Raw genomic sequence first — 20,004 nt, 5'->3', positions numbered from 1 at the left:
AAGGGATGGACCCTGAGAGTAGGGGATTTGGGGAGGACGTGAACCTCAAAAGCAAGGGATTCTGAGAGGATGTGGTCTCTGAGAGCTGGTGACTGTGGGAGAGCCCTGCTGTGGGGATAACTCACCTTCAGAATCACCCATTGCATCAGGCCCAAATAGTAGAGCACTGACATGATGCAGCTGAAGAAAACAATGATGGGCAGAACCTGGCAGCGAAGAGCACACAGGAGCAGGTTAGAGGCAGGCAGGACTGGGGCCAGCAGCCCTTCCATCTGAGACCTGGCCTGACCTGCCAGGCTTGGGAAGAAGCTGTGACCAGAGCAGGAAATCCGTGCTGGCATGAGGGGCCTCCTGGAAGCACTACTGTCCTCCGCTCGGCTCCGCGTAGTGACAATCCACGGGCTGCCCTCCACCACACACAGGGTCACCAAGTCAGTGTGCACCTTTAACACCTGCTGCTTCTCTGCCTCAGGATGGGAGCAAATTCTCCCTCCAGGGCTGCTGGGCGTGAAAGGAGCCAGCTACAGCCTGGCAGTTTGCATGGTGTCCCGGCCCCCAGGGCCCAGTCCCTGGCCTGTGGCTGTGGCCCACATCAGCTGGAATGAGAGCACCTTGTCACTGACTTCCTACTCCTACACTGTGCCAGCAAGCTCCCAGCAGACTCACCCCACACCTGCAACCAGCACCTCATCCTGTCACCGCTTCCCTCCCCCAGCCCCGACCTCTCTCCTCATTAGCTCCGCACTCAGCCATTCCTCCACCTGCCCATTTGTTCCCTCCCTTCCAGGCCCACAGCCCACATGGGGCTTTCGAGCGTGATCCCCATCCTTCGGCTGAGGGAGGGCTGATTAGTAACGGGTGGTGTAGCTGCACCTCAGGGCACTAAAAGTCCAGAAAAAAGAATGAGGAAGCTCTCTGGGGAACCGGCATTCTAAGACAAACTGTTAAATGAGGAAAGGGGGTTCGCTGTCTTGTGTGGACCCAAGATGGCACCAGAAGGACACGCACGGTACCAGTGGCAGCAATGCCCTGGGGAAGGGAGGAGGGGCCTTGGGGGTCAGGGCAGAAGGAAAGTTTACTTTTTTCTTTGTAGCCTTTTACACTGTTAAGAGTATTTGTTCTTTCAAACACTTAATCCCTGTTAAAGTCACGCAGAGTTAGTAATCCCAGGGGAATGATCTGATGCTAAAATATTGATGGGAAAATTGGAATATTAAAAAAAAAAGACATAGGAGGAGCTTGGAAGGCAACACTCCCAGGACTTGCTTCTGGGTACTTAGGCTATGAGTATTTTTTTCTTTATTTCTGAGTTTTCATCTGTTCCGCTAATTTTCTAGAATAGGTGGGCAGTTGTGAAGGGGCAAAGGCATAGTAGAGGTCTGGGGGAGATACACAGGTGGGTTTGAGATGCCTGTGGTACCCCCAGGTGGCACACGTCAGGTGGACAGCTGGGGAAAGGTCAGGAGCCGAGATCCAGGTCAGCTGGAAATGTGTGGGGTCAAGGACATGATTGCCTGAGAGAGCAGAGCAGGGGCTGAGGACAGGGCCCTGGGTTAGTGACACGGAGGGGCCAGGGAGACCCGGAGGCAGGAAGACGTCCAGGAGAGGGTGTGCCAGCCACGAAAGTATGCAGCCAGCATGGTGTGGGGTGCCAGTTCTGGGAGGCCAGAGGTGGACCCTTGGCACCTCACAATTTAGGGGGCCCTGGTAGCTTCAGAGAGAGCAGGGTCAGCGTGGCTGTGGAGAGAGAGGCTGCAAGTCAGCCGGCCCAGGAGGGTAAGTGACAAGAGGCACAGCTGGCAGGCCATGGGTCCAGCAGGGCTTGTGCGCGTCTCCCTCCAGATGTGAATCACAGCCCCAGGTGGCTCCAGCTGAGATGAGGAAGCCCTGCTGGGGCTCCTCCCCTCCACATCTGCACCAACGTCCCTGTGGCTGGGATGTAATCTGACAGCCAGCAGTGCTGACTCCCAAAGCCCTCTCTTGCTGGTGACTCCTCCTTGCTGCCTGGGGTGGCGACATCGAGCTGATGATCACGTAGCATCTAGACTGCCTGTGCAGCGGGTCATGCCAGGGGCTGCTGGCAGCTGGCAGGGCTGCAGAGCCAGGCTGAGCCAGGAAGGAGGTGCCTAGGCATGTGACCGGACTGCAGAACTGGCACCAAGAGAATTATCTATCTGCAAGATGGGGATCTGGGGGGGGGGGAGCTGTGTTTTGGATTAAGTTATGACTCTCTAATGAAGGAAGGGAAATGGGAGAACAGAGGTGACCACTGATTTTCTAAGAAGAAACATTTAATCTTAAATATGGCCATATGACATCATAGCCCAGGATATGCCTTGGGGCCCTATGGTGCTTGGGATGCTAGAAGAACAGAACAGCCAGCTCAGGGCAGTGCTGCCAAGGGAAGGGTCAGTAAGTCATACTATGTGCCTACCATGAAGTCCTCCTGTGTGCCAAGCACCCAAATTGTGGTGGCTCACTGAGACTTAAAGCCACTGAAGTACATGTTAACTGTCTCCACTTCACAAATGGGCACAATGCAAGTCTCAGAGGTCATACACCTAACAAAGGACAGGCTCCTGGCCACCAGACATGTTGCCAAGGTCCTGCAGGACCCAGCAGACTTTCCCTGGCAGAGCTTGCATCTCTTGTTTTCAGGAGCAGTGTTCATCTCTGCTATAGACTGACTGTCTGTGCCCTCCTCAAAGTCATATGTTGAAACTTAAACCCATAAATGATGGCATTAGGAAGAAGTGTCTGGGCTGGACATGGTGGCACACACCTGTAATCCCAGCATTCAGGAGGCTGAGGCAGGAGGATGGCTGTGAGTTTAAGACCAGCCTTGGCTAGAAAGTGAGCTCAAGGACTGCCCTACTACATAATGAAACCCTATTTCAAAAAGACAAAGAAGAAGACGAAGAAGGAGGAGGAGGAAGAGGAAGAGGGGGAGGAGGAGGAGGAAGTGTCCTTATAAAAGATGCCCCAGGAGGATCAAAAGTTTAACACCAACCTAAGCAACTTTGTGTGGACCCTGTCAGTAGAGAATTTGACTAACATGCACAAGATCCTGAGCCACAAATAGGATTAATTAAAAATAAAGAATTTTTTAAAGGGCTAGGGATGGGGCTCGGTGGTAGAGTACTTGCGTGGCATGCACAAGGCCCTGGGTTCCATCCCTAGTGCCATGGTGGGGGGTGGGGAGGAAAGCAGCAGCATCCTCCTCAGATATCTCCTCCTTCCTTCCAGTGTAAGGACACAGCACAAACAGTGGTCTAGGATGTGGAAGAGGCCCTCCTCAGAGCCTGACCCTGCAGCCTCACAGCACAGAATGGTGAGTAATGGTGTCTGCACGCTACCTAGTCTGTGGCTGTGTTACAGCAGCCAGATGGATCAAGACAGTTCTCTAGGAAGAGCCAAGTGGGGCTTTGCACGACTGGTCTACCCGAGAAGGAGGAGCTCCCATCTCTCCTGGGCTGGTGGGGCGCACAGTGTGGCCATCTGAGGATTCGAAAAAAAGAGCATGTTGTGCTTCCCATCCCAGAGTTTCAGATCGCCTGCACAGAATGGCACCTCTGAGACCAGTGCCCTGGACAGTCCAGACCATGCTGTGGGACAAACAGACTCACCCTGCCTGTAATCAGGCTCCAGAGGCAGGATCATGCCCACTGAGGGCACCGCCCTGTCCTTCCCATCCCAGAGCAAAAGGAATCATCACTCATGACTTCCTAAGGTTGTGCGGGCAGCCCTCATGTCCCCAGACCCTGAGGTCCGAGCACTGTAGACAGTGCTTGGTCACCGGCCATGGGCCACAGCCATGAGTCATAAAGTTGAGGATTCCTCAGGGACAACTGTAGCGAGCCCCAACATCACCAAAGCAGGACAGCTCAGGTCCGCCACCCTGGGCTCCTGTTGTCCCTGCTTGCGTGCCCAATGTCCTGTGTGAGCCACCCCTTCATCCAGGATGACCTCGCCAATCTCCCCCTAGTGTCCATCCCTGCTGGGGACCTCACTCACAACAAAGCTTTTGCCTCAACTGTCCCACATCTCTTTCAGCCTCTCTGCCAGGTCTCTATGGCGTCCCACGCCACCCCTGAAGGTGGGGCTCACTGAGGGTGCCCCACCCTCTTGCCAAATCCTGCAAAGCCTTCCAGGCCTTATCTCATTTGATCGGTGGTGTGTGCGTGTGTGTGTGTGTGTGTGTGTGTGTGTGTGTGTGTGTGTGTAAAAGCTGGCATTGGTGACAACCGGGGACTACAGCTGGCCTCAGCCAGACACCCAGCCGTCACTGGAGAGATGAGAACTAGAGTTCCTGGGGGAAATCCAAGCAGCTGTGCGAGGCTGAGGAAGTGGGGGCCTGTGCTGGAGGCCGGAGCCCTGGGAGAAAACCAACCTGTGACCCCAGCTCAGCTGGCCCAAGGACACGGAAGCTGGGGGTGCTTGCGCGGGTGGAAAGTTACTGGAGGGACAGAGAGCCAAAGTGGAATGACGAATCGGGCAGAGCCAGCCAGGAGGTGGCTGCTGTGTCGGCTGGGCTGGGCTCCAGATCCAGGGTAGGTTGAGGGCTAAAGAAGCCCAGAGAAGGACTGAACTTCCTGAAGAGAGCACTGGACCTTGCCCAAGGGGAAGCGGCTCCGATTCTGGAAGTCTGAGTGAGGTTGGGGAGACTCCCCAGGCAGAACTGGTCAGGGGCTGAGGACCAGAGGCATGTGATTCATAGAAAAGAACAAGGAAAACTCCAGGGTCGCACTCAGCCGGGCCACCCCTACTTGGCAGGCAAGCCCCAGGGACAGAGAGAGACCGAGGGACAGGGAGGGAAGCTGTGTATGGAATGAGATCTCGTGGTTAGTGACTCGGGAAAATGGGAATTCTGTGGCCAGGGAGCACATGTCTCAAGTCCTCCCCAGCATGGCCTGGCTTTGCTAAGAACACCACGGCCATCACACTGAACAAGAGCTCTCCCTCCCAGGGCCAGGAAGTTGTTGGTGCTTGTCTGACTGTGAAATGCAGAGGCTGGCTAATGATAAACCCACCTCACTGGTTACTTCCCTCTTCGGGAACATGGAATCTGAGAGTCTTTTGCTGCCATGGCTACTGTTCCCAGTGGGCACTGTTGTGATTAGAGGGCCAGGGGCTCCGTGCTCCCCTCTGAGGCATGGTGGGACCCTCTGTAACACAAAGGGGAGCCCCACAGTTACAGAGCTCCCTCCTAGCACTCAAGGTCTAGAAGCAGATGGCTCTGGAGTTATTAGGAAGCGAGACAGGTACCAGGTGTTTGTATTCTCCAGACGGGAGGACACGGGCAGCCAGGCAGCACTCGCAGAGCTGGGCTGGAGAGAAGCAACTCGGCTCTGGGGGGCTGCACTGTTTGCCCAGCACCCCTTTCCCTGCTTCTGTTCCTCTGGGCTCCCGATGTGAACAAAGCCTGGTTACAGTTTACCACACCAACCCTGCTGGAGCTGGTGGAACATTTTGTCTGCCTGTTTGTTTCTTCTTTACTCATCTCCCTCCCTAGATCTCCAATATGGCTGAATGTGAGCATGGTACATATCTGCCATCATTATAAGGCAGCCTGCTCAAGACTAAAGCTAGTACGGAGAGAACAGAACCAGGATGTAAGCAAAGAAGGTCCCAGTTCATGTGAGCACCTGGATCCAGCAGGACCTGAAACTCCTGAGTTTCCTGGTTGTAGGAATTAACACCTTGCCCACCCCGCAATCAGTCTGCATTGTATTTCAGTCACTTATAACTAACTCAGGAGCCAGTCACTAGCCAGGACATGCAGCCTGGTCTCCCAGATGTGACTCAAATTGCTGAGCTATAGGAAGAAAGAGCCAAGGGTCCACACCAGTGCTACCTTCCACAGGCTGGATGCTACAAGTCAGCCAGGTTTTATCCTTACTGGATCCCAAACCCTTGTAGCACAGAGGTCTCTAAAAACAGGGATCTGTTGCCTAGTGTTCCACAGCGGGGCTGGAAAGCTCATCCTGGGAACTGCTCCAGGCTATGCATTTCTAAGGGCTGCTTCTGCCTGGTAGTGTCTCTCCCTCCCAGCCTCAGGTATGTGTGCCCCTCTTTGGTTCCCACAGCAGGAACCAAGGGCGGCCTCTAGGGATGGGTTCGAATGGACCCGTGAGAATCCTGCCCTGGGACCTGTCTCACCAGGATGGTGCAGAAGACTTGCCCCAGGTGTGGGCCACGCATTGTGAGATGGACACTTCGCGTCCCAGAGTCCGCATGAGGCCTGGAGCAGCCTCGCCACCTTGCCCAGTTCGGAAGTCAAGAAATAACCTTTCCACTCTTTAAATCGAGTTATAAGTAAGTTTCCATCACTGGGGGCCAAATAGTCCTAAGGACACTATTTTCGTACAAACAGCGAGAAAACAACCATCCTAAGGTCAAGGGCTCTCCGTCACCATGGCTAAGGAAGGGACTCAGGGGTCAGTGCCAGAAGCTAAAGAACAGGGCTACGACCTCAGCTCAGATCTGGACCCCAGCCTTCACAGGCTGTGTCACCTCGTGCCACTCTGAACCTCCAGACCCTCGGCTGTGAACATTCCCTTGCAGGGTGCTGTGAGGCTGAGCGCCCTACCCCGCCCTCAGTGGGACCGTGCCTCCTCTCCTGAGCTTTTCTTCTCTGCTCCACTAAGATGTCAGCAATAGAAGGGACAAAAATTTCATAGCAGCCCTAAGCTTTGCTCTTAAACCTGTGTGGAGCTCTTGATTCCAGAGGGCTGGGAAGGCTAAAGAAAGGGGTGCTTGGTCCCAGTATTGGCCCCAGGGAAGTGGTGGGCCAGCCAGCAGCAGGGAGCTCATGGAGCAGGGCATTCCCAACACGAAGGAAGGGACTTCCCGGGACCACATATCGCTTATTTGCTTCATTCATCTGTTCATTCAGTAGACAGCAAAGTCCCTGGGCAGGATATGTGGGGCTTAGGGCTGGGTAGCACACACAGAGATGACCAATACCAAAACCCTGTCCTCTGATGGCTAAATGCAACCACATGACATGTGGAAATAAGTGCTGAGCTCCACACAGGTCACAGCTCTGTCTCACCTTTGTCCTGTGACCCCTCAGAGACTTTTCTCCTGGATTATGAAGCAGCTTCCTGCCACGACTGACCTGTCGATCATCCAGGGCACCAATCCAGTCCTTCCTTATCCCAAACCCTAAGCAGCTCCTTGTGTGCTGGGGACAGAACCCAGTTGACTGAAATGGTTCTCAGGCTCTCAAACCAGATGTGTCCCGCCTCCTTGGCCATGCCAGCAGGTTGTCACCCTCATGCTTTCACTCAAGCTGTTTGGTTCCAGCTCCATGTCCCAATTCCCCACATCCTGAAGCCCCTTGTTGAATGCTGCATCCTCTGGGAAGCTTCTCTGTCCTAGCTATAAACCATCCTCCTTCCGGGGATCCGCAAGGAACTTGCCTCTGTGCCCCTCACTGCCCTTGAGTCCAGCACCCTGGAGATGATCATGCAGAGAGGGCTGCGTGTTTGTTTTCCAAAGCCAAGAAGCCACTGGGGCTTCCATACATGAATCGGATCTCTCCTGCTCTTCCTTGAATCCCTGGTTATGCAGACAGGACAGAGCAGTGCCCCACAACCCTGAGGGGATGGTATTAGGGTACCCCTGGGAGCCTGACAGAGGCTGCCTATCCCAATACCTTCCTTCTACAGACCTGGTATGAGAAAACTAAATGGGCTAGCAGAATCTTGAAGCTGGCAGGAGCCGCTTCTCTCCTCTGCTTCTAGAGCTGGCAGGACTGCAACAGGCTGACATTCCTCAGAGAGCCCTACGGTGCAGTGCAACAACACCAAGGCTCCAAGGGGAGCCCTGGAGGTCAGGTCAGGCCAGGCAGGAGGGTCTGGACTTCATCTGGCCTACGTCAGCCAAAAGCTCCACGGCCAAGTCCATAGTTTAGGCAGAAAGCTTCCTAGGTCCAATCCCCTAGGAGAGTGAGGAGGACACAGTAGCCACAGTAATGATCTAAAGCAAAAACCTTTAAGCTAGACATGATAGCACGTGCCTGGAATCCTAACACTCTGGGAGGCTGAGGCAGGAGGATGGCAAGCAACTCAGCAGTTTAGCATGAACTTGCCTCAAAATACAAAAGGGCTGGGATGTAGCTTAGTGTGAAGGCTGTCAGTCCAATCACCACCCCCCAAAACAAAGCATAAATCTACACATGGGTCCTGCTTAGCTCCTCCATGGGGACAGTGGTCCAGGACACACCAGGCAGGCAGCAGCAATTTCCCTTCATGGGGCCACAATATCTGTGGCAGAAAACTAGGGTCAAGTGCAGGGTCTAGGGCTCCCCGTCTCTCTGCCTGGCATTTGAGGGAAGAGCTTAGGCAGGAGCAGCCAGGGCCTCCTCAAAAGCCTGGTGGGAGGCAGGGAGAGCAGGCCTGCTCTAGTCCTCACGAGGTGAACAGGAAACAGAGAAGCACTACAAGCTCACCTCCAGCCAGAGCGGCTGCGCACAGCTACTGGTCTTCAGTCCGGGCTGGGGCTCTTCCATCAGACAATTAGGTCTTCAAAAGCAACCTAAGAGGGTCTCTTAGGAGGTGAGGATATTTCCCGGGGCTTAAATTCAGAGCCTTCACAATGAGTCCATCCCCGGCCTTTTATTTTTTGAGACAAGTTCTCACTAAATTGCCAATTTTCTTTCCCAGGCTGGGTTCGAACTTCCGACCCTCCTGCCTCAGCTGCCACTGTGCTGGAACCACAGGTGTACACACCACGGCCAGCTTGGAAGCGGCTTTAATCTCAATTTCTCCTGTAATATCTTGTATGACAGGAGATACACAGTAAGTTTCCATGGAGGAGAGAGAAAGGCAGAGAGGAGGAGATGTCGCTGGACTGTGAAGGGGAGGCCTCCCGGTGGAGGCGGCTGAGGGCCCTGGGAAGAGCAGCCTCTGAGATGACCACGGAGCCTCTGGACACCGTCCTGTCTAGGCCCACAGCCCTTCAGCATGTCCCCGTTCAGGTCCTGGCAGCCTCCCACTCCACTTCTTATCCTCAGCCTCTGAGAGATTCTGTCATGGCTCAAGTTGAGGAAAAGAACGCCAAAATAGCTTTCTTTTCTGAATTTTAAAAAGCACAGCATAAATAACACACTCAGTGGACACACTTTGGGGTCCCCCTCTGGGTTGGTTCTCAGGAGCCACAGTGTGCCCCGGAAGTCCCCTGCCATTGACCCCAACCTCTGCCACTCGGGCTCCTGCTGGCTGGAGACTGGACCAGCTGGAAATACTACCAAGAATCACGCTGACCTGAAAGGCGAAGACGGCCTTGACCAGCGCCTCCCCAAACACAAAGCTGGCGCCCACGGCAGCATAGCTCAGGAAGATCTGGAGGAAGAAGGAAATGGGGATGAGGTTGGGACCCTCCGGAGAGGGGACAGAGCCCCAGCCAGGTGGGAGAGGACGATGCTGTGGCCACGGCCCCTCCTGGCACCGGGCAGGTTGGCCCTGTGATAGTCCCCTGGCCCCCTACCTCTGCTAAAGCAGCAATAGTGATCTCAGAAGCACATTCCTCAGAAGAGACACATTTTTAGTCAACTTTTAAAGAAACACCTTGAGATTAGAGTTGTTAAGAGCAATAAAGAAGAGATCATGAAGACAGGCATGATGGGGTGAATCTATAATCCCAGCACTCTGGAAGGCTGAGGCAGGAGGATGTTGAGTACAAGCCCGGTCCCTAACTTAGTGACTTAGTGAAGTCCTGTCTAAAGATAAAAAATAAAAATAAATTAAAAAGGGCGTGTTAGGCGGTGCTAGGGATACAGCTTAGTGCAAAGGTCCTGAGTTCAATCCCCAGAACTGCAAAAATGGAAACAAAAATTAAAAAACCAAAGGGCAGGGATGGGGATTTAGCTCAGTGGCATAAGCACCTGCCTGGCAAGCACAAGGTTGTGAGTTCAATTTCCAGTACCTGGAAATTAAAAAAAAAATAGGAGGACCAAGACCTCATGTGCAGTGAGGAGGTGGCCACAGGTGGTGCCAGTTGTGCCTACTCAGTCCCAACAGCCAAAGGCACAGCCTGCCTCTACCGTCCCCATTCCAGGCAGACTTCTCCAGGAGTCCTATGTTTTAAGTCCTGCACTGGTATAGCGAACCCAGTCACTTGCCTAGTCTAGGCCTCAGTGTTCCCAACTATAAAATGGGGATGTGACCCAGGCAGATGCCCTGAGGTGGGAACAGAGCACAGACAGAGCCACAGATGTGCCAGGCAGTGACAGGAGGTGAGCAGAGCCTTCACCTGGGTCTTCCACAGAGTTTAAAAAGTAGACCAAGCCAGCATGAGGGGACATGCCTATAACTCTAGCACTTAGGAGAATGAGGGAGGAGGATTTTAAGTTTGAGGTGACATAGTTAGTGAGATCAAGACCAGCCTTGACTACATAGCAAGACCCTGTCTCAAAAACAAACAAAGAGGGGCTGGAGGTTTAGCTCAGTGGCACAAGCACCTGCCTTGCAAGCAGGCAGTTGTGAGTTCGATCCCCTGGTACTGATAAAAATGAAAAAGACCAAAAAAAAAAAAAAACCCAGAAGGTCCTAACAGTTACACACAATGTGCATGAACCTAGTAACAGTGAAAAGAGGCTAAATGATACATTTTATGTTATATGAATTTTAATACAATAAAATGGAATAAAGTAGCCAGGCACAGTGACATACCCTTATAACCCCAGCACTGAGAGAGGCTGAGGCAGGAGGATTGCAAAGTCAAGCCCCAGCCTAAGCAACTTAGCAAAATTCTGTCTCAAAATTTACAAAAAGGGATGGGGAGATACTCAGTGCAGGATACTACCAGGTTCAATCGCCAGTACTGCAAAAATAGTAATAATGATAATAAATAAAAGAAATAAAAGACTGCAACATTATTTCTGAACTCATATATGTACAGAGTATTCTATTTTGCTTGAAGCAATTTGAACTATGACTGAAATGGGCTACACACACCAGTGTCCCGGTACCCTAAGGATCGATCTGCCTGGGGCTCCCTTCCTAACAGCCCTGCCTCGGAAGGGACTCCAGTGCCAGTCTGAGGAAGAAGCAGTGTCCTGCCAGCCTGGAAGCCCTCCTGGACTCAAGCCTTCTCCAGGCCCCTGCCCGCCTCCCACCTTCACGGGCAGCCAGGCCTGCGTACGCACGCGGATCTGATCACCAAGCCACTGGAACGCGATAAATCCAGGCTCTGTTCTGATGACGAAGAGTCCAAGCACAAACTGGAGCCCGAAGCCCCAGGACACAGTCCGCCAGGACACCTGCCACCAACAGAAAGGCCTGGTGAGCTCAGTTCCCGGGGACCCCACAGGACAATGTGGGTTGAGGGTAGGGGCCTCAGGGAGCTGTGACTGGCCTGTGGGATGCAGCTGGACAGCTGGAGCTCTGAGCCTGCCACTAAATGGTTACATGTACCAGGGACTCAGCACAGGCCATGCCCTCAGCAGGCACATTCTTTGGGTTACCCCATTTTCCTTCCATGTTTCTTTGCTGTACTGGGGCCTTCACACTGAGCTATATCCTCAGACTATTTTTATTTTTCATTTCAAGGCAGGATCTTGCTAAGCTGCCCAAACTGGACTCAGACTTGGCGATCATTCTGCCTCAGCCTCCCAGAGTGCTGGATTTTACAAGTATAAGCCATTATGCACAGCTCAGAAGTAGCATTTCTGATACTGATGTTGCTGGTCAAGGAAGGAGACTTTAAGAACCATTATTTCAAGGTAACAATTCTTGGAAATCCTGGGCTCCTCACATAGACTCTGAAACTCAGGAATATGGGGCTGGTTACTAAGGAACAGACAGGAGGGCCAGGTTTAGACTGACCAGAGGTCACGTCACCAAGAGAATAAACGTCCCTGGCAGCCAGTTAATTTAGAACAATATCCTCAATTCCTTCCAGGAATATCCCTGCCCTGCTGGGCACATTGAGGAGTTTGCTAAGAGATGTGGCTCCCATGGGGTCTCCCATCACAGGATTCCCCTTGCCAGCTTCACAGGGTGCCTGTCCCCATGGCTCTGGGCCTCAGGAGCCTCCCAACAAGAGCATCTGGACCCTTGGCTCCCCACCCTGGCCCTGGGGAGGAAGGATGGGGCATCTCCCAAGTTCCGATTGGGCTGCCACTAGGCACTCACAGCATGGCGATGCTTCGAGCACGCTAAGAGGATGGAGATAAACACACAGACCCCAGCGAAGGACACCAGCTGCTCAGGCCTCTGGGAAGTGTCCAGCGCCAGCCACAAGGCCAAGGCCAGGGCCGCAGTGAGGGCAAGAGCTCTGCAGAAGAGAGGCAGGAAGCTATCACCTCTAGATCTCACAGGCACACATGTGCACACTTGTACATGCACATATACACATGTGTACATGGCAGCACTCAAGGATGGGACAGGCCAAGCTCGGATCAGTGTTCCATGTCAGGCCCTGTGGGTGGTAGGTGATGGGCTCTTACTCCGAGTGTGGGAACACACACTTCCCCCAGACCTCCGTGGTGCCAGGCACAATTTCCTCCCTTGGCTTCTTTCCTAGGCTGTGGACAGTTTCCCCACACATTTACCAGTCACAACTCTACTGGACATTCAAAGGGACCCTGTGGATTTTTGAAGTTTCTTCTCTAGGGTGCTTTCTGGTCTCTGGGGCTCTGCAATGCGTACCTCACCCCCAGGGCACAGCAACATGCCTTAGCCAGGGTGGTCCCTGGCCCTGAGGTACTAACTCTGCAGATACACAGGATGCAAGAGCATAGTGGTGTGGCTTCCTCCACCTGAGGAGGGCAGACCTCCTCAGGCCCCCAGATTGGCAGAGCTATAGTGATACATTGTGCCAGGCCAGGCAAGCTGCAGGCTCCAGAGTGTTGCTTCAACCCATGGCAGCACCTGTGATGGGGCCAGATTGCCCAGATTTTAGAGGCCCAGTCATCCCTGGATGTCTGAGAGGCAACACATGGTGTGAATAATTATTATGAAGCTTGAAGACTCCAATGTTTTGCTTTTTTTCCCTTTTTTTTATGCTGGGGATCGAACTCACGACCTTGTGCTTGCCAGACAGGTGCTTATACTGCTGAGCTAAACCCCAGGCCCCTGTTTTGCTTTCTTTGTTAGGTTTAGCTCCCTTCTTCCTGACTACCTTCTGAATGACTTTTTACTGAATGATTTCTTACCCCATTCTAGGCCCTCCTCTGTATTTTAGAAAGAGATGCTGGACTTTATCTTGGTCCACAGCTGGAAGGACTTTCAGTTAGAAGGACTTTGCCTTTTGTCTCAGATGAGACTTGGGCCTTCGGAATTGATGTTGGGCCAGGTTAAGACTCTGGGGACCACTGGGATGTTGTGTGTGAGGAGAAGAGTTTTAAGGGTGAGGGTGCAACACTATGTGGTTTGTTCCTGCCAAATTGATGTTAAAATTTAATAGATGGCAGTAGGGAGAGGTGGGACCTCTAACAGATTGTTGAGAGAAGTTAATGCGTTTCTTAAAGAAATGGGTTCATTCAAGCAGGAATCAGGGAATTGTTGCCCTCCAGAACTGGATGAGTCACTGTGACAGTGGCTTGCTCAAAGTCTAGGCTGCCTCTCCTGCTTTGCCTCTTCTCACACCACTTGCCCTTCCACTTTCTGCCACGAGGTGAAGCCACACAAGGCCCTCACTAGAAGACTCTTGGGTCTTCCAAACTCCAGAACCTTGAGCCAATATAAACTTCTCTTCTTTATAAATCACCCAAGTCTGTGGTACTGAGTTACAGCATCATGACACAGACTAAGACAAGTCTGATACTCTCTTCCCTGCTCTCTCTTTCCTACTCTTCAGCATCTCCATGGTCTCTAGAGCTCCAAGAAACTCAGTTTGACAACCAAAGTATCCCATTCCAAACTCTTATCCAGGAACTCTGAGAACTAATTAAAGCTATTGGCACCTGTACCCTATCTACCCTGCTCCCCAGACTCCACAGGCAGACAGTCCCCCACAGGATATGACAAGAGATGCTAAGAAAGGACTTGTATGCTTGGAAGGGCCAGGCTCCCAGAAAGTTTCTGCATCACTATTACCTGTGGTAACTGGGGCACAGAACAAATTGCAGAAATCTGGCAAACCCCACAAAGATGTGCTGCCTTTGAAGCTGTCTAGCAGCTGCTGTGCCAGGCCCTAGAAGGTGGGCAGGGTGCAGCGCATACCCTCTGATCCAGGAGCCCCCTCCTCCCTGCAGGCAGCAGGTGCTCACTCACCTGTTAAACCAGAGGCGCAGGCGAGGGTGGCCCCGAAGCATCGCACAGCTCCTCAGCCTTGGGCCCAAACACCTCTTCAGCAGGCTGTGGACCAGGAAGGCTAGGACCACACAGGTTACAATGCTAAGTGCCAGGGCCCTCTGGAAGTCCAGAAGGCAGGCAGTGAGCAGGAAGGCGGCATATGCTGGGGACAGAGAAGGGGACACTGTGGCATGGCCCCACAACCTGTTCCACATCACTCCATCTGGAGCGCAGGGGGCAGGAAAGCACTTTTGGTCTCCCTGAGCCTGGCTTTTCTGCCTGGAAAAGCGAACTCTGGGGCCACTGTGTCAAAGGTAGGATGTGTTTACCAGGTGCTGGTTATATGTTGGAGAAGCTTGAGAGGGACCAGTGAAGCGCCACACACACACTTCCGCCCTCAGTGGAGGCACCCCCTACTGCTGGAGCCAGATGAGTACAGCTATTGGTTCAGGACAGGCACATGACCTGGGCCTGGCCAATCAGAAACCTCCCTGGCACTTTGAATGGAAGCAGGGGCAGGGGGCATGTTTTTTCTTCCAAAACTGGATACAGTAAGGTCATCTGTGTTAGTCTGATGGGCTAGACCTCTCAGTACACACGGAACTCCCAAGTCAGGTAAGGAAGCTATTGTTACAGATCAAGCCGGAAGTACGGAAGACATAGACTTCTCCACCATACCTGGAGAGACTGCAGAGGGCTACCCCAAGGAAGAGATGATACAGTCAAGGTATGAAAGAGCCAGAGGGAATCCAGAGTGCCCCAGCACAAGAAAGGCAAGGTTGAGCACTGAAAGGGATAATCTAATGACTGAGCAAGAGTAACGTATGTCCTGTACTGGAAATAATCCAATCCTCCTTCAAGACAAAATCTGAGTCCCAGTGAAGCTGACAGCAAGGGGAACAATGACCCTGCCAAAGGATACCCCCACTGTCAGAGGAAGCTTGAAGAATGGCTGTGGTTTGGGTGTGATTTGTGTCCCCCAAGGATTTAGGTGTTGGAAACTTAGCCCTCACTGTGGTGATGATGGCAGGGGGCAGGGCCTCCAGAAGAGTGATTAGGCTCTCTGGGAGAGATGTACCTAGCTAATGTGAATATCATTCCTTTGAACCTCCAGAACCATGAGCTAAACAAACCTCTATGCTTTATAAAGGGCCAAGATTTGAGTATTTGGTTATAGCAACAGAAAACAGGCCATGAGGTGAAGGACCATGAACTCACCCCATCTAAATGGTTGACCCTGGTGTCAAGTACTTCAAGAATACTGGGGCCTTCACTATTCTCTCATCATCCTCTCCCCTCCTAGGTACCCATGATGTCCTTTGCACAATGTCCACCCTCCCTCTTTACCTCCAAACTTCTAGGAGAAAATGAGCGGCACCAGAAAAGCCCTGCTCCTCAACTTAGGCTGGAAGCATTCTATGCATTCAGGAGCCCTTACTCTGTCTGTCATTGCTTTCTCTCCTATTTCCCTTTTTTCTACAAAGTTCCCAGCTCAGCACATAAACAGATCCACAGTATCTCCTGTCAGGAACGCATGTCACAGTCCAGCCATCAACATTCTTTCCCTGGACTGATAAAAAATGTCTCTAAAGAGCTGTCCATACTTCCTGCCTGTAGTGTCTCACCTCCTACCCCATTAGCCTACCCTGTGTACCCGTACCCTAAGTCACCATGACCTCCCTTCCCTAAATCAATCACTGCTTCTCGGTCCTGGTGCTGCTGGTCTTCTGCAGAAGTGTTATCGTCTTGAAATCTTTTGCTCCTTGGCTTCTGCCAACCCCTTTTTTGTGCTGGTCCCCAGACTTCTCTTTTGACACACTTCTCAACTCATTTTCCAAGTGTCCCAGGGAGACTGTCTTCCATAGTGGCCTGGCAGTGGTCCCTCCAGCAGGCTGTCCGACTCATTTCCTCCTCTCTGCAAGATCACCTTCTCCACCTGCATCCCGGAGCTCTGCCAAGTTCACTGTTATCCCCCACCACCACCCAGGCCAGAACCTGCGGTGATTCAAAGTCCCCTTTATCCTATCCTCCTGGCTATTTCCCCAGAGTATCTGGCGCTGCCCCCCCAGTATTGGTCAAACCCAGCCCACCCTTCTCTCATGGCTTCATTCTCACCCACACCTCAGCTCCCAGCCTAGGCACTTCCCTGTTTAAATCCTTCAGTGGTTCTCTCTGGCCTTGAACACAAGCCCCGGGTCCAAGCATATCCCTCCCCTCTGGACCAGGGCCCTTTCTCAGCACTCCAACTCTGAAATGTCTGAGTAGGAAGTGCCTGCTCACTCCACACAGGCCTCCTCCACCTACAGCCTGCTTCTCTCTGGCAGTTCCCCAGGAGAGATGCTTTGTGTTCCCAGACATCTGTTGCATTCCATGGGTGTTTCAGAGTCCTCCCTTGCTGCTGAGGAAGTGCCTTGGGAGGATGCAGTGATCTCTGGCTTAGTTGGGGCCTCAGTTCCTGACTTGGGCAGGGGCTGTCCCTAACTCAGTGCTAAGCAAACATTTGTTGACTGACTGTGTGAGTCATTCTGTGCTAGGTATGCAGACCAGCAGTAACAATCTCCTGTCTCCTGATGGGTTGTCAGGGACTCACCAGTACAGAGCAGTCCTGTGCCCATCCATCGCAAGAGTAGCCTGGGTCTTCCTCGAAAGCTTCTCCTGGAGGGAGAACCAGCCATGTCCATGAGTGAATCCTGATTTTCACCCCGTGGGATCCTTCATCCCTCCAGGGAAGCCACTCAGAGATGTCCCCAGTGCTGAGGCGACCGAGGCCAAGCCAGGCATTGACCTCTGCATGCTTTGGGGCTGATAGAAACTATAGCCAAATCAACTGCCATGCTCCAGGCCTCAGGGCTTCTGCAGTCCCGCTGTCAGGGGACAACCTTGTGTCAGGAGTGGGAGGGAAGAGCCTTATCAACAGGCCTGACAATGGCTGCTTCCTCCCCAGTCACGTTCCCACCAGTCCCCAGAGGGTAGTAAAGTGGTTCCCAACTCTGTTTGCTCCCTTGGGACCAGGGACCCTTATCATCTGAGCCAGCATCTGAGCCTCATCCCAGCCCCTGTTCCAGAGAGAATTGTAAAACAGCTCTGCCCCTGCCCGCCCCCATTGCCTACACCCCAACCCCCATAGCTGGTCATTTGGCCACCTGCCTGTCCCTGGGGGAAAGACCCAGATCACTCCTGGGCTGACCCTCTAGTGGATGTGTACCCAGGACCCTAGCTGTTGTTTTAAGGTGCCTCCAGGCCCTGAAATGTAAGGCTTCTCCCCAGTTCCCTCACAAGCAGGCGGAGGACCCCCACCACCACCTCTGTCCTACACACAGCTCAACCCGGATGCTGGTCAGCAAGGACCAGAGTTCTAGGCTCACACCAGCCCCTCTGTGCTGGTCTCTTCCTCTGTGAGCAAAACAGGAGTTTGAAACTGAGCCTTAGGTCCTCCAAGGTGCCCCAGAGACCACATTGGGTGGGAGGCCAATGGAGGACAAGTGGCCACATCCACACATGGGCTCTTGGCCTGGCTTATCACAGACAGAGGCTGGCCCAGCTCATCCTCCCTTCAGCAGGGGTCACAAGTCTTCAGTCCAGGCCAGATTCCATCACTACCTCTGTCAGCCAGTTGCCAGCAATGACCTACCATCCCCACGGAGGCTTCCTCTCCACAGTATGCCCGCCTTGTTGGCTTGAGTCACTGCTGCCAGGGAGTCGGCCTTCCTCCTAAAACCAGGGACAATGAACTGAGGGGCCTGAAGGAAGGGGAGCCCCTGCCATGCCACTGCATCCAGAGGTACCTTGGAAGTAGGATCAGTTGGGGACCAACTTTGCACAGGAAATAACTGGCTACTTAATTAAATTATTCTGTACTACCATAGATCTCACCCATATGCTAGATCCTCCTCTTTGTAGTTTGTGTGAGCAAGGAACTCTTGTGACTTCCCTGAGGCTGGTGGGAACTATCAGGGACCCTCTGAGGATGGCCTCGGGCCTGGCTCCTGGCTCCATTCACTCAACTGCCTGTGGAGTTTTATGGGGTGGGGTGCAGGTGACCTCATGAAAGCTGCCCTGTGGGCGATGCGGGAGACTGTGAAGGGGAAGGACCTTGTCAGAGGAGGTTGCAAGGATGGGGAGCATCACATTAGGCTCTAGAGTTTGGGTTGTGGTCCTCAACCTGCCCTCTGACTGGACGGGAAGCTCCTTGAAGGCTGAGATTTCCTCGGAGATGCACCCCAACCTCTACATCATCCGGCTTCTCAATGAGAACTTTGCTGGCCTTCAGGCTATCTGGGCTCATAGCAGGTGCTCAGTAAATGCTTACAGGATGACAATGACAGGGCTGCTTTGTACCAGAGAATGATCACTGAGGTCTCCTAACCAAGGAGCCAGGAGGGTGGGAGAAAGCAGGTAGCGCACCCTCCACCGTGACTGGGGCTGGAGGAGGAGGGAGGCTGAGGAGGCCGAGTTGGGGATGGCTACAGACCAAACTTTCCAGGAACTCAGCCCCCATATTGTCCACACCGAGGGTCACGGGTGTGAGGGAAACAGTCTCCCTTGGTCTCTGCACGTCGTCCTCCATGGGCCAGACCTTTCCTGCCGAAAGACAGAGTCAGGGAGGCCCTGCAGAGAACCCACAAGTGCCACCGAGTGCCACCGGGAGCTCACACCTCACCACACCTGGGCCTCACCCTGGGTCCCCACCTCCTACTTCACTCAGGGCCTGGGAGAGGCAGCTCCTTGTGAGAGACAGGGGTTCTGAGCAGAAACAGCAAGAGAAGGAAGGGAATGAGTGTCAGACACACAGATAGATGGAAGGATTCTATCTGACACAGGCTTTTTTCTTAAGAGAGGCCCCTTTTCATCACTTCCCACAACAGGCCATGATTACGAAGTGATTGTACTGTGTTGTACCTTCTTGTTGAAAGATGGAGACAACATCCTAAAGACGCCATTGTTGTCCCTGGGGCCAACCATACCTGAAACCATTTCTAACCCATTCTGAGAGCCCCTGTCGTTCCTTCGCAGGACTTAGCTCATCCGTAAGAGTCCTAAGACAACCCCCGCCTCCTCCCAATTCTACTCCACTCAAAAACCCTTTTTTCTAGAACTCAGCTATCTCTAAATGCCAGCCTGGCTAAGCTCACTCAGACACCCACTGACACACACAGCTGTGCATGTACCCCGCTCCTACTCACAGATTTGGGGTGAAGAGGTGGCTCTCAGGGAGACAGAAGCCCAGGTTTCTGTGGGACAAGTTGAGTCCAAGACTTGCGCTGGCCAGTCTTCTCCGCTCAGCAGAAACCTTGGGCAGAGTCCACAGCTTCAGTAGGTTGGGCCTCAAGGGCTGAGGCCACCACCAGGGCGGGACCCCAACCCCAACTCTCGCTCAAGAAAAAGTTGGGGGCAGCACTCAAGGCCTGGGCCACCGCAGCTCCTGTGCTCTGGCTGCCCTCTCCTGGCCCCTCGGCCACCTGCTCCAGGTAGCTGCCTTCCTATTTCCCATTCCTGTTAGCATCCTCACATTTTTATCTTTCATTTTGCAACTCAGTCTCCCTCCTTCCCTGGATCAATACTTATTCCCATGGCAGCCTTTTCCCCCAAGCCTGGGAGAGAGAAAAGCAATGCACCTTCGTGAATAGGAAAGTGTTTCCCTCTACACACTTAACACTGTCTACCAGAATAAAGCCACACAGAATATACTTTTCCCCTTTTCTCTCTCTTGCCCTTTCTCCCTTTTCTTTCTAAACATCTGAGCAGCAGGGTGCAAAGTCAA

The 20,004-nt window shown here is 53.0% G+C and overlaps 1 protein-coding gene across 5 annotated transcripts in view; it reads right to left on the bottom strand.

The window, feature by feature from the left end:
- The window catches only part of Slc28a1 (solute carrier family 28 member 1), a 44,900-nt gene extending 24,896 nt beyond the window's left edge, over positions 1-20,004 (bottom strand). For 3 of the 5 annotated variants that reach the window (XM_013158952.2, XM_013158955.2, XM_063250082.1), the window contains exons 1-9: positions 19,427-20,004; positions 18,715-18,824; positions 17,875-17,954; positions 16,834-16,898; positions 14,223-14,406; positions 12,141-12,282; positions 11,153-11,266; positions 9,270-9,347; positions 126-206 (exon numbers count right to left, since the gene is read on the bottom strand). In XM_013158952.2, coding sequence (XP_013014406.1) covers positions 126-206; positions 9,270-9,347; positions 11,153-11,266; positions 12,141-12,282; positions 14,223-14,406; positions 16,834-16,898; positions 17,875-17,954; positions 18,715-18,810 — 840 coding nt within the window. In that variant the 5' untranslated portion in view covers positions 18,811-18,824; positions 19,427-20,004. The remainder of the gene's footprint in view (positions 1-125; positions 207-9,269; positions 9,348-11,152; positions 11,267-12,140; positions 12,283-14,222; positions 14,407-16,833; positions 16,899-17,874; positions 17,955-18,714; positions 18,825-19,426) is intronic. The other 2 variants (XM_063250081.1, XM_063250080.1) reach the window with 2 other exon arrangements.

The sequence above is a fragment of the Cavia porcellus genome, unplaced genomic scaffold (assembly GCF_034190915.1).
Source record: "Cavia porcellus strain 051 isolate PalLab524CR breed Dunkin Hartley unplaced genomic scaffold, mCavPor4.1 scaffold_6, whole genome shotgun sequence".
Taxonomy (NCBI): Eukaryota; Metazoa; Chordata; class Mammalia; order Rodentia; family Caviidae; genus Cavia; species Cavia porcellus.
Note: the sequence above shows the minus strand (reverse complement) of the source record. Positions and strands in the feature narration are given on the sequence as shown.